The sequence below is a fragment of the Pristiophorus japonicus genome, chromosome 15 (assembly GCF_044704955.1).
Source record: "Pristiophorus japonicus isolate sPriJap1 chromosome 15, sPriJap1.hap1, whole genome shotgun sequence".
In the NCBI taxonomy this organism is placed as follows: Eukaryota; Metazoa; Chordata; class Chondrichthyes; family Pristiophoridae; genus Pristiophorus; species Pristiophorus japonicus.
This window is the reverse complement of record NC_091991.1, coordinates 175,734,762-175,749,557: the sequence shown is the minus strand read 5'-3', so window position 1 is coordinate 175,749,557 and position 14,796 is coordinate 175,734,762. Positions and strand designations below refer to the sequence as shown.

The 14,796-nt window shown below is 52.7% G+C and overlaps 2 protein-coding genes across 2 annotated transcripts in view; one reads left to right on the top strand and one right to left on the bottom strand.

The window, feature by feature from the left end:
• tmem184a (transmembrane protein 184a) overlaps positions 1-2,696 on the top strand; it is a 59,964-nt gene extending 57,268 nt beyond the window's left edge. Inside the window, exon 9 of the mRNA XM_070900017.1 lies at positions 2,434-2,696. Within this exon, the coding sequence (XP_070756118.1) occupies positions 2,434-2,678 (245 nt within the window). The 3' untranslated portion in view covers positions 2,679-2,696. The remainder of the gene's footprint in view (positions 1-2,433) is intronic.
• Positions 2,697-6,035: 3,339 nt separating this feature from the next.
• mettl4 (methyltransferase 4, N6-adenosine) lies at positions 6,036-8,033 on the bottom strand. Its single transcript, XM_070900016.1, has 2 exons — positions 7,710-8,033; positions 6,036-7,307 (listed from the first exon to the last, which is right to left on the bottom strand). Exons 1-2 carry the CDS (start codon positions 8,024-8,026, stop codon positions 6,311-6,313), a joined length of 1,314 nt encoding a protein of 437 aa, XP_070756117.1. The 5' UTR covers positions 8,027-8,033; the 3' UTR covers positions 6,036-6,310.
• Positions 8,034-14,796: the final 6,763 nt, after the last annotated feature.

Genomic DNA, 14,796 nt, shown 5'->3' with positions numbered 1-14,796 from the left:
TGGGTGAAGACATTTCTCCTGAATTCCCGATTGGATTTATTAGTGCAGGCAAGCTGCTCACTAGTGCAGTGCACCCTCAGCTGATTCTGCGGCTGACCCTAGCGCCCCCCCCCCCCCAGCTAGTGTACTGGCACTTCTCCGAGATTGGTGTACAAGAATTGGGAAGTTGAGAGTCTGACTGTTCCCTTTCACACCCCTGCGCCCCTGACTCCTATAACCCCACACACCATTATGAGCACAGATATGCAACTGCCTGCTTTCTTCTCTCCCCTCCCACCCCCCACTGGGACTGGCAAATTCGAGAAGATGTTTCCACACGTGGAGGGGATCCAAAACTAGGGGGCTCATAAATCTAAGACAGTCACTAATAAATCCAACAGGGAATTCAGGAGAAACTTCTTTACCCAGAGAGTGGTGAGAATGTGGAACTCGCTGCCACAGGGAGTGGTTGAGGTGAATAGTATAGATACATTCAACCTTGATGAGCACATGAGTGATAAAGGAATAAGAGGGGATGCTGATGGGGTGAGATGACGTAGGGTGGGAGGAGGGTCGTGTGGAGCACAAACACCGGCCAGTAGGGCCTGTTTCTGTGCTGTAAATTCCATGGACTTGGGCACAGCTCGTGAGTGTGTAAGAACATAATAAGAACATAAGAATTAGGAACAGGAGTAGGCCATCTAGCCCCTCGAGCCTGCTCCGCCAGTCAACAAGGTCATGGCTGATCTGGCCGTGGACTCAGCTCCACTTACCCGCCAGCTCCCCGTAACCCTTAATTTCCTTATTGGTTAAAAATCTATCTATCTGTGACTTGAATACATTCAATGAGCTAGCCTCAACTGCTTCCTTGGGCAGAGAATTCCACAGATTCACAACCCTCTGGGAGAAGAAATTCCTTCTCAACTCTGTTTTAAATTGGCTCCCCCGTATTTTGAGGCTGTGCCCCCTAGTTCTAGTCTCCTCGGCCAGTGGAAACAACCTCTCCACCTCGATCTTGTCTATCCCTTTCATTATTATAAATGTTTTTATAAGATCACCCCTCATCCTTCTGAACTCCAACGAGTAAAGACCCAGTCTACTCAATCTATCATCATAAGGTAACCCCCTCATCTCCGGAATCAGCCTAGTGAATCGTCTCTGTACCCCCTCCAAAGCCAGTATATCCTTCCTTAAGTAAGGTGACCAAAACTGCACGCAGTACTCCAGGTGCAGCCTCACCAATACCCTATACAGTTGCAGCAGGACCTCCCTGCTTTTGTACTCCATCCCTCTCGCAATGAAGGCCAACATTCCATTCGCCTTCCTGACTACTTGCTGCACCTGCAAACTAACTTTTTGGGATTCATGCACTAGGACCCCCAGGTCCCTCTGCACCTCAGCATGTTGTAATTTCTCCCCATTCAAATAATATTCCCTTTTACTGTTTTGTTTCCCAAGGTGGATGACCTCACACTTTCTGACATTGTATTCCATCTGCCAAACCTTAGCCCATTCGCTTAACCTATCTAAATCTCTTTGCAGCCTCTCTGTGTCCTCTACACAACCTGCTTTCCCACTAATCTTTGTGTCATCTGCAAATTTTGTTACACTACACTCTGTCCCCTCTTCCAGGTCATCGATGTATATTGTAAACAGTTGTGGTCCCAGCACCGATCCCTGTGGCACACCACTAACTACCGATTTCCAACCCGAAAAGGACCCATTTATCCCGACTCTCTGCTTTCTGGTCACCAGCCAATTCTCTATCCATGCTAATACATTTCCTCTGACTCCGCGTACCTCTATCTTCTGCAGTAACCTTTTGTGTGGCACCTTATCGAATGCCTTTTGGAAATCTAAATACACCACATCCATCGGTACACCTCTATCCACCATGCTCGTTATACTCTCAAAGAATTCTAGTAAATTAGTTAAACATGATTTCCCCTTCATGAATCCATGCTGCGTCTGCTTGATTGCACTATTCCTATCTAGATGTCCCGCTATTTCTTCCTTAATGATAGCTTCAAGCATTTTCCCACTACAGATGTTAAACTAACTGGCCTATAGTTACCTGCCTTTTGTCTGCCCCCTTTTTTAAACAGAGGCGTTACATTAGCTGCTTTCCAATCCGCTGGTACCTCCCCAGAGTCCAGAGAATTTTGGTAGATTATAACGAATGCATCTGCTATAACTTCCGCCATCTCTTTTAATACCCTGGGATGCATTTAATCAGGACCAGGGGACTTGTCTACCTTGAGTCCCATTAGCCTGTCCAGCACTACCTCCCTAGTGATAGTGATTGTCTCAAGGGCCCAGGGCCATTTGGGTTTGGTGTGGCACCATGTGTTGGTATCTACTTCCGAGGAGACGAAAGCCCGAGAGTCTCTCGGTAACCGGTAGAACTGTGATTGTTTTTTTTTTACTCTCTCTCGCGCCTCTCTCCGCCCGCAGGTAACACGGCGCCCATGCAGAGCATATCCAGTGGGCTGAAGGAGACCATGAACCCCAACGACATGGTGCAGGACGCGATCCACAACTTCTCGCCGGCCTATCAGCAGTACGCCCAGCAGTCGACCAAGGACCAGGCCACGCCCAGGCACAACGGGCACGCCTTGCCCCACGGGCGCACGCACATCATGGGGCGCCGGAAGACCGGCGAGAAGATTATCCTCATCAGCTCGGAGGACGAGCTTTAGACTTTTGTGTATTTGGGTTTTTTTGGGTGGGGGGGGGGTTTTATTCTTCTTTTTTTTTAAAAAAAGGGAGTGAGATACTGAGAGGTTAGTGGCCAATCTTTCTCCTGCATCCAGTCAGGAATCGCATCCGTCACCCGTTCTTGGGAAACATGCCGTGACCTTCGGTTTTATTTTGACGAGCAGCTTTGACTCGAAACGGTTCCTAATTCTGAAAGCAGACCTGAATGTGGAGACAGAACGGGGCAATGCCTGGGAATGTCAGTGTGCGTAAATCTGAAACACACACACACATGCACACTTAAATAGACACACACACTCACACGCTTACACATACATACACGCACTTATACATACATATATGCATCCACAAACTCACACACTCATACATATGCATTCATATGCACATACATACGCCTGCATACATGCACACATATACACACACACACACACACACACACAGTTAGGTCGGTCTTGCAGATTGCCCATTGATTTTATCATCCATCCAAAGAATTTCCCGCACCGGGTGAAAATGTATCGCCCAGAGTTTCAATTTCCGAGATTATCTCCAGACTCTGCGTAAAGGCACCTCGGGGGATAAACATACTTCCCACGACTAAAACTTCTAAATAGCTGGAGTGTTTTTTAATGCAGGAGCTGCGCAATGCCAGGCAACATTGCTATCACAAGGTGCCGGCTGTTAGGAACTTCTGTCAGAATTGGCTCTCGTCTCCCAACCTCCTCCCACCAAGCTGTTGCGGCTGAGAGAGAGATGCCACTCACAGTAACGGCGTTCCCACCTCTCCGTGCCCCCCCCCGGACTGGTGGCATTATGGGCGCAATGCCCCTGTCACTCCCCCCTCCCTCCCGCTGCATAATGGGGGTAAGGAAGGGCAAGGAAATGGATTGTCTTTTTAAAAAAAAAACATTTTTTAAACAAATGATATGGGGAGGAGGGTGTGTGGTAATGGATGATGCAAGTGGGTTAGACACCTTCAAATCCAGGCCGGTCTGATGGGATGCAACTCTCCACGCTCTGTACAGTCACAATAATGGACAATGACCCCAGGATACACCCACCCTCATCTGTTAGTCTCGTGGATCGGCCGGTGTGTGGAACGATGTCTGCAGTCGAAGAATGCTCTCCAGAGGTCATGGGGTCGTGCTGTGATGCACAGCTGACACTGTTGCCGTTTGATGCTGAAGTGGGGGGGGCGGGGTAGGGGAGGGAGGGGGTTCCAGAATGGAAGATGTTTATACTACGCTCAAAATTCAAAAACTTTAAATAAAGGCAAATGCTGAGAACAAGATGTCTCCTGGTCACAAATTACACTCTCCGCTCTCGTGTAGCACCGAGTTTGACCGTGCCAACAATTACTTTCATTTCAAGAAGCGGTGACTATCTGTTTATAGGGAATCACCGATAGATAACCAGGTTCAGAACCAGATTCACGGCGGGCTGACTCTCGAGCCAGATTCAGGATCCCGGAGCAGTTTAAATTGCCTTGATGTTGCCCATTGGAACGAAGAGGTCGAGCTTCGTAGCTGAAGTTGGTCAAGGGATGGGAGCCGTTCTAGTTTAGACGACCACAAATGCATTAAATGTTTGTGGAGGAGGGGATGAACACGTACCCTGAACACTACCTGCTGGAAGGCTACGAGTTGTGGGACAGTCTTTCTTACGAAGCCACTGGTCTTTGGATCTTAATGTGTTTCGCCTGCGTTTCTTGCCCTCTTCTGGGACCTTTGTTCCTGTTGGAGAGTTGCATCATTCTAATGGGACAGCACGGTACATTTAAAAAAAAAATAAAAATCCTGGGATGTGGGCATCGCTGGCAAGGCTGGCATTTATTGCCCATCCCTAATTGCCCTTGAGAAGGTGGTGTGGTGAGCCACCGCCTTGAACCGCTGCAGTCCATGTGGTGAAGGTGCTCCCACAGTGCTGTTAGGGAGAGAGTTCCAGGATTTTGACCCAGCGACGATGAAAGAACAGCTGATATACTTCCAAGTCGGGATGGTGGTGTAACTTGGAGGGGAACTTGCAGGTGATGGTGTTCCCATGCGCCTGCTGCCCTTGTCCTTCTAGGTGGTAGAGGGTTTGGGAGGGGTTGCCTTGTACAATTGAGTGGCTCGCTAGGCCCAATTCATAGGGCAGTTAAGAGTCAATCACATTGGGTCTGGAGTCACATATAGGCCCAGACTGGGTGATTTCCTTCCCTAAACGACGTGCGTGAACCAGATGGGTTTTTATGACGATCTGTGTTATATGCTCACCGCTACTGATATAGCTTTTTATTCCAGATTTAATTAATTAATTGCATTTAAGTTCCATGTTGGGAGTTGGACTTGCGTCTCTGAATCATGAGTTCAGGCCCCTGGATTACTCGTCCAGTAACAGAACCACTGCGCTACCGTACTGAAGTTTGACGGTTCAATAATAGATACGAACACTACTCTGCACTGAGTTTATCCTGTGATTGTTTATCGGGGTAGCTATTTGCAAAAAATGTTGCTTGTTAATTAACATACACAATAGAATCCAGTTACAAAAATGTTAAGCAATTTTGTGCTGCCCTCCTGATCACTAAATTACTGGTTTGTGTCTGGAGGGAGGGAGGGAGTAGGGCTTCAGATTATATTTCCCCAAGTCCCTGGTCGGGGATTGCTGAGCGCAAGAAATGTGCTGCATCTTGGGACTGGGAATCATCCCTTGTGCCCCGCTTCCTCGCAGGAATATCCCCTTGTTCCAACCAGCTGGCAAGTAATATCGGTGTCCGCTGTAGCTCAGTGGGTAGCACTCTCTCTCATCTCGGGGTCAGAAGGTTGTGGGTTCAAATCCCACTCCAGAGACTTGAGCACATAAATCTAGGCTGGCACTCCCAGTGCAGTGCTGAGGGATCGCTGCACTGTCAGAGGTGCCGTATTTCAGATGAGACGTTAAACCGAGGCCCCGTTTGCCCTCTCAAGTGGATGTAAAAGATCCCTTGGCACTATTTCGAAGAACAGAGGAATTATCCCCAGTGTCCTCGGCCAATATTTATCCCTTAACCAACATCACTTAAAAAAAAAACACAGATTATCTGGGTCATTATCACATGGCTGTTTGTGGGAGCTTGCTGGGCGCAAATTGGCTGCTGCGTTTCCCACATTACAACAGTGACTACACTCCAAGAAGTGCTTCATTGGCTGTGAAGCGCTTTGGGACGTTCTGAAGTTGTGAAAGGCGCTATATAAATAAGTCTTTCTATCCTTTTGGCGCAAGTTAAAATTCTAACGAATCTCCCTCCCTGCAATGCTCTGGAAGAGAGGAAGAAACACACAGGTTAAAAAAGTTTATTTTATTAATTTCTTTTCTCAATGCACAATAATCAATTGGCCTTCCAGCTGTAAATGGGAAAAATTACTTTTTTTTCCCCTCAAAGTGTGAACTGCCATATTTGGAAAAGTCCTTTTGGAACACCCACGATGGCCGCACGGGTCCAGTTGACTAACGGAACGATTGGATCATGTCCAGAGAGCTGTGGAGGCTTGGTCTTTGAGTATATTCAAGGCGGAGACCGATAGATTTTTGGATATGAAGAGATATGGGGGACAGTGCAGGATAGTGGAGTTGAGGTAGAAGATCAGCCGTGATCCTATCGAATGGCGGAGCAGGCTCGAGGGGCCGAATGGTCGCCTCCTGCTCCTGTTTCTTGTGTCTGTGAGCAGTTGCCGTCTCCTTCCTCTGGGTCGAGCTCCTGGAAATAGTCCAGGTGCTGGAATTTGAGCACCTCGTTGCCCCAGCTGGTCCACCCAGGCTGCAGGTTGCGGGCAAACAGCTCCAGGCACTGTGGGTGAGGCCCGGTCAGCCCCTTCAGCACCTCGCCCAGTGGTGGTTTGTGAGAGTGCAGGGCGCAGGGCACGCTGACCATCAGCTTGCGGTCGGGCACCGGGAGCGTTGCGGTGACTGGTTCCCCCTCTGCCCATTCCGGGCTCCCTTTGTACCGGCCCAGCACCAGGATCTCGTAGGGCTTCTTGTGAGCGGAGTCCAGGGGCACCACGAACTCTCCGTGCCGGGTGACCTTCACCCAGTGCCACTCGGCCACCACCTGCACCGACCAGCCCGGGTACAGCTCCTCCCGCACGAAGCGCCGGTGCCTTTGCCGGTTGGTGACCCAGCTCGCCACCAGGCAGCCCGGGGCGGCGAGGCTCGGCACCGGGATCTGCCGGATCTGCCAGGGGAAGAGGTGGCTGTAGCCGCCGCTCCTCTTCACCGACTTGTTCTCCCAGGGCGGGTCCAAGGTGATCACGTCATACTTCCCGCGGCCCACCAGGGCCCCCAGGCCGGAGATGTCGGACAGGAGGAAGGTGCAGCGGGGCGGCAGCAGGTAGCGGTGCCCCATCAGCGTCACGATGCGGGCGCAGTCCGTGGCGTTCTGGGTCAGGCGGGCCAGCAGGTCAAGTCCGGTCGCCGTGCCTGCCTCGAGGCTGATCACCTGCACGGGCCGGTGCTGCTCCTCCGCCATCCGCTTCGCCATGGAGCACAGCTCCGCCAACATGGAGCTGCCGATCGCCGAGGCCGGCCTTGTCTTAGTGCCGTGTCCTACACCCGGCGCTCCCGTGTCAGTGCGTCCCTCCCCCGCCTCCGTGCGGCTCTCCCCCGTGTCCGAGCGTCCCTCCGCCGCGCGTCCCTCCCCCTCCCCCTCCCCCGCCTCCGTGCGTCCTTCCTCCCCCGTGCGCCGCTCCCCTTCACCCTCCCTCGATTCAATGTGCCCCTCCCCCAACTCATTGTGCCCCTCCCCCGTGCGCCCCTCCCCCTCCCGTCCCTCCCCCTCTCGTCCCTCCCCCTCCCCCGCCTCCGAGCGTCCCTCCCCCATGCGTCCCTCACCCTCCCCCTCCCCCTCCGCCGCGCGTCCCTCCCCCTCCCCCTCCCCCGCCTCCGTGCGTCCCTCCTCCCCCGTGCGCCCCTCCCCTTCACCCTCCCTCGATTCAATGTGCCCCTCCCCCAACTCATTGTGCCCCTCCCCCGTGCGCCCCTCCCCCTCGGTACATTGCTCTACCAGCTTCCTGGTGCCGTCCCGGATGGCCAGGCTGACCTGGCCGTGGTACTCCCGTGCCTCCACCTCTCCCCGGTTCGGTTCCTGAATCTTCCTCTTGCGTTTCCTGCCTTTCGGCTGGGGGTCCTCGCCGGCCGGCTCCACCCCTCCCGCCGTCCCGGAGTCGGCAATATGGGGCCGCTCGATGTCGAAATATTCGGCCCTGAACACGTAACGGCGGGGGCGGGGGCCGTGGTGGCAGCACCTGTACGCCTGGTTAATGTAGGACAGGTGATCCAACCACCACCCCACAGAGTCACTCCTGACCACCGCCATCGCAGGCAGTACGCCAAGCAAGAGTACCGAGCGTCTCCCTCCGCCCTCTCCTCGCTCGCCCCCTCCCTCGCCCTCCGCCCCCTCCTCCCTCGCCCTCCGCCCCCTCGTCGCTCGCCCTCCGCCCCCCTCCCCCGCTCGCCCCTCTCCTCCTCACTCGCCCCTCTCTTGTTTGAAAGGTGCCCCCACACACACACACAAATCTTCCTCGGCTCCTTCCCAGCTGCTGGCACAGTTGTGGTAACGGAGCCCGAATCGTCAGGAAATCAGGAGGGAAATCTATGGATTTAAACCAAATAAAAGAAATGTTTAAGTGCTCTTGCATCAAGACTGTGCTGTGTGAATATGAGCTTCGCTGCTGATTGATGCACATACAACCGATTTAAAAACAAAAGCCGTAAATGTTCCCTGGTCCACGCGGGGCTGGTGGCGTCAGTGCTCTGTGTTGAGTCTGCGACACCTGACCTGTGAACCATTGAACCTTGAACCATTGACCGTGATTCGCTCAGACCCAGCACCCACCCTCCACTCAATGGGGCCAAAATTGACCGTTTTTTTAAAGAGTCGCAACCGCTCGGTCGGTGCGAAGGGGCCGACATTTCCGAAATGGCCCTCCTTTATTTTTGGATGGTACACGGGACCGCCCCCCCCCCCCCCCACCCCCCCACCAACCCCCGCCGTCTTCCCGGCCCGTGGGGCGCGCGCCGACCCCTTACCGACCGGCCGCACGGCACCCCCTGCTGTTGGGCGGGGGGAGAGGGGACATGTTGTGATGTGTCAGTGTGGGGCTGATGACGCGGAGTGACGGCCGACCCGACCCAATGGCTCGCCCGCCCTGAACACCACACCGACACACACACACACACACACACACACACACACACACACACACAGTTACACAGCTGAACATCGCTCTACTCCCCGCCCCATGGATTGGGGCAGAGAGAAAAAACAAAAAAAACGGCAAGTGCCCCCCGTTTGGGGCGGAGGGCAATTTCGGGCCCCAGAATGTCTTTTCTCCTTAATAGCACGACTTGCTGTTCATGCTTCAGCACCTTGTCGGGGTACGGTTCTCCCAGCGCTCAGCACCCTCCCCCACTCCCTGCTTCACCTGCCCCTCCCTACCTCGCCCCCCCTCCTCGCCTCGCTCTCCCCCCGTCTTCACCCATCCTCCCCGTACCCCCTCACCCTCCCCGCCCTACCCAGTCTTCGCCCTCACCCTCCCCCTGCCTTCACCCACCCTCCCCTGTACCCCCTCCCCTTCACCCCCCGCCCCACCAGGACTGGGAACCCAGACTGCTCCCCGAGGCACTGAGGTCTACCATGGCAGCTCTTGTGCCCCGAGCACAGCACAGACAGAGGGTCAACCCTGGGGCTGTCCTGCTCTCTACCATTGCCCCATTAAGCTATTGGGGCGGGGGGGGGGGTGAAATTGTTGGTATTTTTTTAACAATTACCTTTTCAACAGGGAACCTCACCTTTACTGAGTGAATGGAACTTCCTTACTGAGGAATGGATGTATAATTTATAAAGAAAGAGAGTCTTAAATATTCAAGGCCCACAGGTGGTCAGCACCATGGATGTAAGTCATTGTCACTGGGAGGCACATTCTCTGACCATTCTCCATTGTGTGTGTCTGCCCTGCTTGTCATTGTGTGAATGCTCACTAACCAGCCGAGCAACAGCCAGCCGGCAGAGACACTGTTACATTAGACCAATGGGTGGCAGCGGTTAAACGTTCACGTCTCCCGGGGGGGGGGTGGTTTCCCTGCACAGTTCACAGTTCACATGGGATCTTTCCATGCTTAGCAGGCCACTCCCACCAATGTGTCATGGAGTGGAACTGCCTGCGCTTTGCGGTGGCTGCAAGAAGACAACATGGTGGGACTGGAGGGTTGACTTGCGAGTTGGAAAATCTCAATGGTGTTGTGACACAAGCCCGGCAGCCTATCGCACAGAGCCTCGATCCAACAACTGGATACAAACAACGCACTTGCATTTGTGCAGATCCTTTCACGGCCTCAGGATCTCCCGAAGTGCAGTACTGAGGGCACGCCGCACTGCACTGTCGGAGGGGCAGTACTGAGGGAGGACTGCACTGTCGGAGGGGCAGTACTGAGGGAGGACTGCACTGTCGGAGGGGCAGTACTGAGGGAGGACTGCACTGTCGGAGGGGCAGTACTGAGGGAGGACTGCACTGTCGGAGGGGCAGTACTGAGGGAGGACTGCACTGTCGGAGGGGCAGTACTGAGGATTGCCGCACTGTCGGAGGGGCAGTGCTGAGGATTGCCGACTGTCGGAGGGGCAATGCTGAGGGAGGACTGCACTGTCGGAGGGGCAGTACTGAGGATTGCCACACTGTCGGAGGGGCAGTACTGAGGGAGGACTGCACTGTTGGAGGGGCAGTACTGAGGATTGCCGACTGTCGGAGGGGCAATGCTGAGGGAGGACTGCACTGAGGGAGTACTGCACTGTCGGAGGAGCAGTACTGAGGATTGCCACACTGTCGGAGGGGCAGTGCTGAGGGAGGACCGCACTGTCGGAGGAGCAGTACTGAGGGAGGACCGCACTGTCGGAGGGGCAGTACTGAGGGAGGACTGCACTGAGGGAGTGCTGCACTGTCGGAGGAGCAGTACTGAGGGAGGACCGCACAGTCAGAGGCGCGGTACTGAGGTGCCGCCACTGTCGGAGGGGCAGTACTGAGGGAGCACCGCACTGTCGGAGGGGCAGTCCTGAGGGAGTGCTACACTGTCGGAGGGGCAGTACTGACGGAGTGCTACACTGTCGGAGGGGCAGTACTGAGGGAGGAGCGCACAGTCCTGAGGGAGTGCTACACTGTCGGAGGTGCAGTACTGAAGGAGTGCTGCACTGTCAGAGGTGCCGTCTTTTGGATAAGACGCTAAATCAAGGTCCCATCTGCCCTCAATTGGACGTAAAAGATCCCATCATTTGAAGAAGACTAGTGGAGTTCTCCTTGCTGTCCCGGCCAATATTTATCCCTCAACCAACATCATAAAAAAAAATTATCTGCTCATTGTCACATTGCTGTTAGTGGGAGCTTGCTGTGCGCAATATTGTTTGCTCCATTCCCACGTTACAACAGTGACTACACTGCAAAAAGTACTTCACTGGCTGTAAAGTGCTTTGAAGCGTAGGTGGTGGTGATGAAAGGCGCTATAGAAATGCAAGTCATTTTATAAATGGAAATACATTGGAACATGTGTAAAACCTTGCTTCCTAATTTTTTTAAGTATTGCCATGAAACTGAATCTTAATTGGAATTTAAATTTTTTTTAAACATTGGATCTGCTTGCAGTTATTTATTGATGTACTTTTGGAGTGTAGTCGCTGCTGTTGTAATGTGGCAAACGCGGCAGCCAATTTGCACACAGCAAGCTCCCACAAACAGCAATGTGATAATGACCAGATAATCTGTTGTAGTGATGTTGATTGAGGGATAAATTTTGGCCAGGACATCGGGAACAATTCCCCTGCGCTTCTTCGAAATAGTGCCATGGGACCTTTTACATCCACCCGAGAGAGCAGACGCAGCCTGCTCATCCGAGTTTAATGTCTCATCCGAAAGACAGCACCTCCAACAGTGCAGCACTCCCTCAGCACTGCACTGGGAGAGTCAGCCTGGATTTTGGGTTTAAGTCCCTGGAGTGGGACTTGAACCTGCAACTTTCGGACTCGGAGGCGAGAGTGCTACCCACCGAGCCACAGTGTGTGGAATTTGGTAAATCTGCTAAAGGAGGACTGGCATACGTCAGACCTCTTTGTTAGGCAAGGGTACAGGTGCAGCGTGGAAAATCCGGAATGCGGACCGATCGGTGGCAGGGTCATCCGGAATCCTCGGGGCCCCACCGCTGCCCAACCTCGGAGCCTCCTCGCCGGCCCGACCGAACACCTCCTCCGCGACGGGACCCCGCCCGACGACCTCATCGGGCCCTGGACGGCCCAAACAGCACCTCGGCGGGGTGTCTCCCCTCCTTCCCCCTCCCACCCCCACCCCCTTTCTGACGTTCCGAAATCCGGAAATACCCAAAACTGGGCTTGGGTGTTTCCGCATTCGTGGTGTCAGAAAGACGATCGAAAGTCCGGAAAAGCCCGGAATCCGGATCGGCCTCGGTCCCGAGGATTCCGGATTCTCAACGCTGCACCTGTATTGGAGTTCTGGAACCAGGGCAGGTAGACAGAGTTACGATACAGATCAGCCACAATCTAACTGAATGGCGGAAGGGGCTGAAAGGCCCAATCCTGCCCCCTATGTTCCTCCCGACAGGTTTTAACATCCGCCAACATAGGTAGGCACGGTTTAATGCCTCATCCATAGGATGGGAAACTAGAAAGAAAGACTTACATTCACATAGCGCCTTTCACGACCAGTGGACTCTCAAAGTGCTTTACAGCCAATGAAGTACTTTTGGGGTGTGGTCACTGTTGGATAGTCCCTCTCGAGGACCGAAGCCGAAATGTAGCTGTCTATCCTTTCCTAGAGTGTGGTGTGAAAAGGAAAGAGAGACTCGCTCCACAACAGTCATCTCCATGAAAGGATTCTGGGGCAGAATCTTCCAGAGCTCCTCCCTTTAGCACTCCGCTGAGAGACTTGGGAGACTAAATGGTCACAAATCTCATGAATGAACACTCTGCCTCACGGTCATTGGTTCCTCATCCTGCTCTGAAATGCTGCAAACAGGGCAGCTCACGGCAGGAAGTTACATCAGCAGGAGGAAGTTGCATCATGAGCCAATCCAGAAGGCATCTCCAATAAGAATGTTCAACCAGCTCGGGGCAAAAGACTAATTAATACCCAGACTGTCAAGGACATGAATTTTGCACTGTAAAGGTGTCTTGTGATGATAGTTGGTTCAAAACATTGTCCAGTGAATATTGAGCCCTTACAGATTGGGGACAGTGAGGTCGACATCATAGAATCTTACAGCGCAGGAGGGGGCCATTCGGCCCATCGAGCCCGTGCCGGCTCTGTGAGAGAGCGATCCAATTAGTCCCACACCCCCTGCTTTTTCCCCTTAGCCCTGCAACTTTCTCCCCTTCAAGTATTTATCCAATTGAAAGTTACTATTGAATCTGTTTCCATTTGCCCTTTCAGGCAATGCGGTCCAGATCATAACGTAAAATATAAATTCTTGACAATTATCTTCAATCTGTGTCCTCTGGTTACCGACCCGTCTGCCAACTTGCATCAATTTGGCACCTTTTAACATCGAAAAAAATGCCCCGGGGGATCCCAGATTCAACACCCAGTCTAGTATTGAGTTACTTGTCCTTTGCTGGGGTGGGGGGAGTGGGGAGCGGTGGCATAGGCACCGCTATCAGCCCCCCATCCTCTGGGCTAGGGAGAGGAATAGTCAGCCTGCCCTGATCTCAGTACAAAGGCCCCCCTGCTGGTTGTACACGGGTGTCGGGTGAGGGAAACGTTGGGTGTGACTGCACCCCCTGGTCAAATAGCCAGCCTGGCCACTTGGGGAGAGCTACCAGAGTGCTTGTAAAAGTGTTACTGCAGCTCAGTGGGTATCACCCTCATTTCTTGAGTCGGTGGGTTGTGGGTTCAAGTCCCCCTCCAGGGACCTGAGCACAAAATCCAGGAATGACACTCCCAGTGCAGTGCTGAGGGAGCGCTGCACTGTCGGAGGTGCCGTGTTCTGGATGAGACATTAAACCGAGGCCCCGTCTGCTCTCTCAGGTGGATGTAAAAGATCCCATGGCACTGTTTCGAAGAAGAGCAGGGAGCTCTCCTCAGTGTCCTGGGGCCAATATTTATCCCTCAATCAATATCACTAAAATAGATTATATGGTCAAACCGCTATTTGTGGGAGCTTGCTGTGCGCAAATTGGCTGCTGCATTTCCTACAACACAACAGTGACTGCACTTCAAAAGTACTTCATTGGCTGTAAAGCGCTTTGGGATGTTCTGGGATCGTGAAAGGCGCTATATAAATGCAAGTCTTTATTTTATTTAGCAAGAGTCAGCACCTTCAGGAGAAAGGGAGGGAGAACATCTAAAAAAACATGTTTACTGTAATCACTGTCAATGTGTGGGGCCTTCCACATCCTGAGCAAACCTCCAAATTCATTCTGTTTCATTTCTGTCGCCCGGTTAAGCGTCGGATAATAAAATGCACTCGATGGGTTCAAACCTGCTTATGTTGCCTCCCGCGGTAAAATAGCCCACTGACGCTCGCTAGTGAGACTCGGGCACCAGTTGCGGCCACTCATCTGGGGTGTGTAATTGTACCCCGAGGAGGAGTCGACAAAAAGGGGGAAAGATTGGCATTCAAAGGATTTATTACAGTACGATTAATTGGCACACAGATGTAGTACCACCATATTCCTGCTTGTGGTGCTACTGAGCCATTGAGAGCTCTCTGAGCTCTCCCATTGGGTAACAGTGAGGAATTGCTACACTCAAGTAGTGCACGTGCACATGTCCACTTATAATATAGAGTTATTGCTGCTGTTTTCATCCTCTGCTGAAGTTTCTCCTATCCCCTCCTCTGCTGTGTCAGCCGTGGCTAAGTGGGCAGCACTCTCGCCTCTGCATCAGAAGGTTGTGGGTTCAAGTCCTACATTACAACAGTGACTACACTACAAAAGTACTTCATTGGCTGCGAAACACTTTGGGACGGCCTGAGGTTGTGAAAGATGCAAGTTCTCTCTTTTTCTTTTAATTCTCTCGCCTCACCCTGTTAAATTATTGCACAACCTTACCCCACCTGCTTGTTTATTTGTAAACTATCTCCAGTATAGCC

Coding starts and splice junctions, on each gene's coding strand:
- mettl4 (XM_070900016.1), bottom strand. CDS start 8,026: ATGGCGGTGGTCAGGAGTGACTCTGTGGGGTGGTGGTTGGATCACCTG. Junction 7,308..7,709: donor GGCACCAGGAAGCTGGTAGA/GCAATGTACCGA, acceptor CACGGGGGAGAG/CCGCACGGAGGCGGGGGAGG.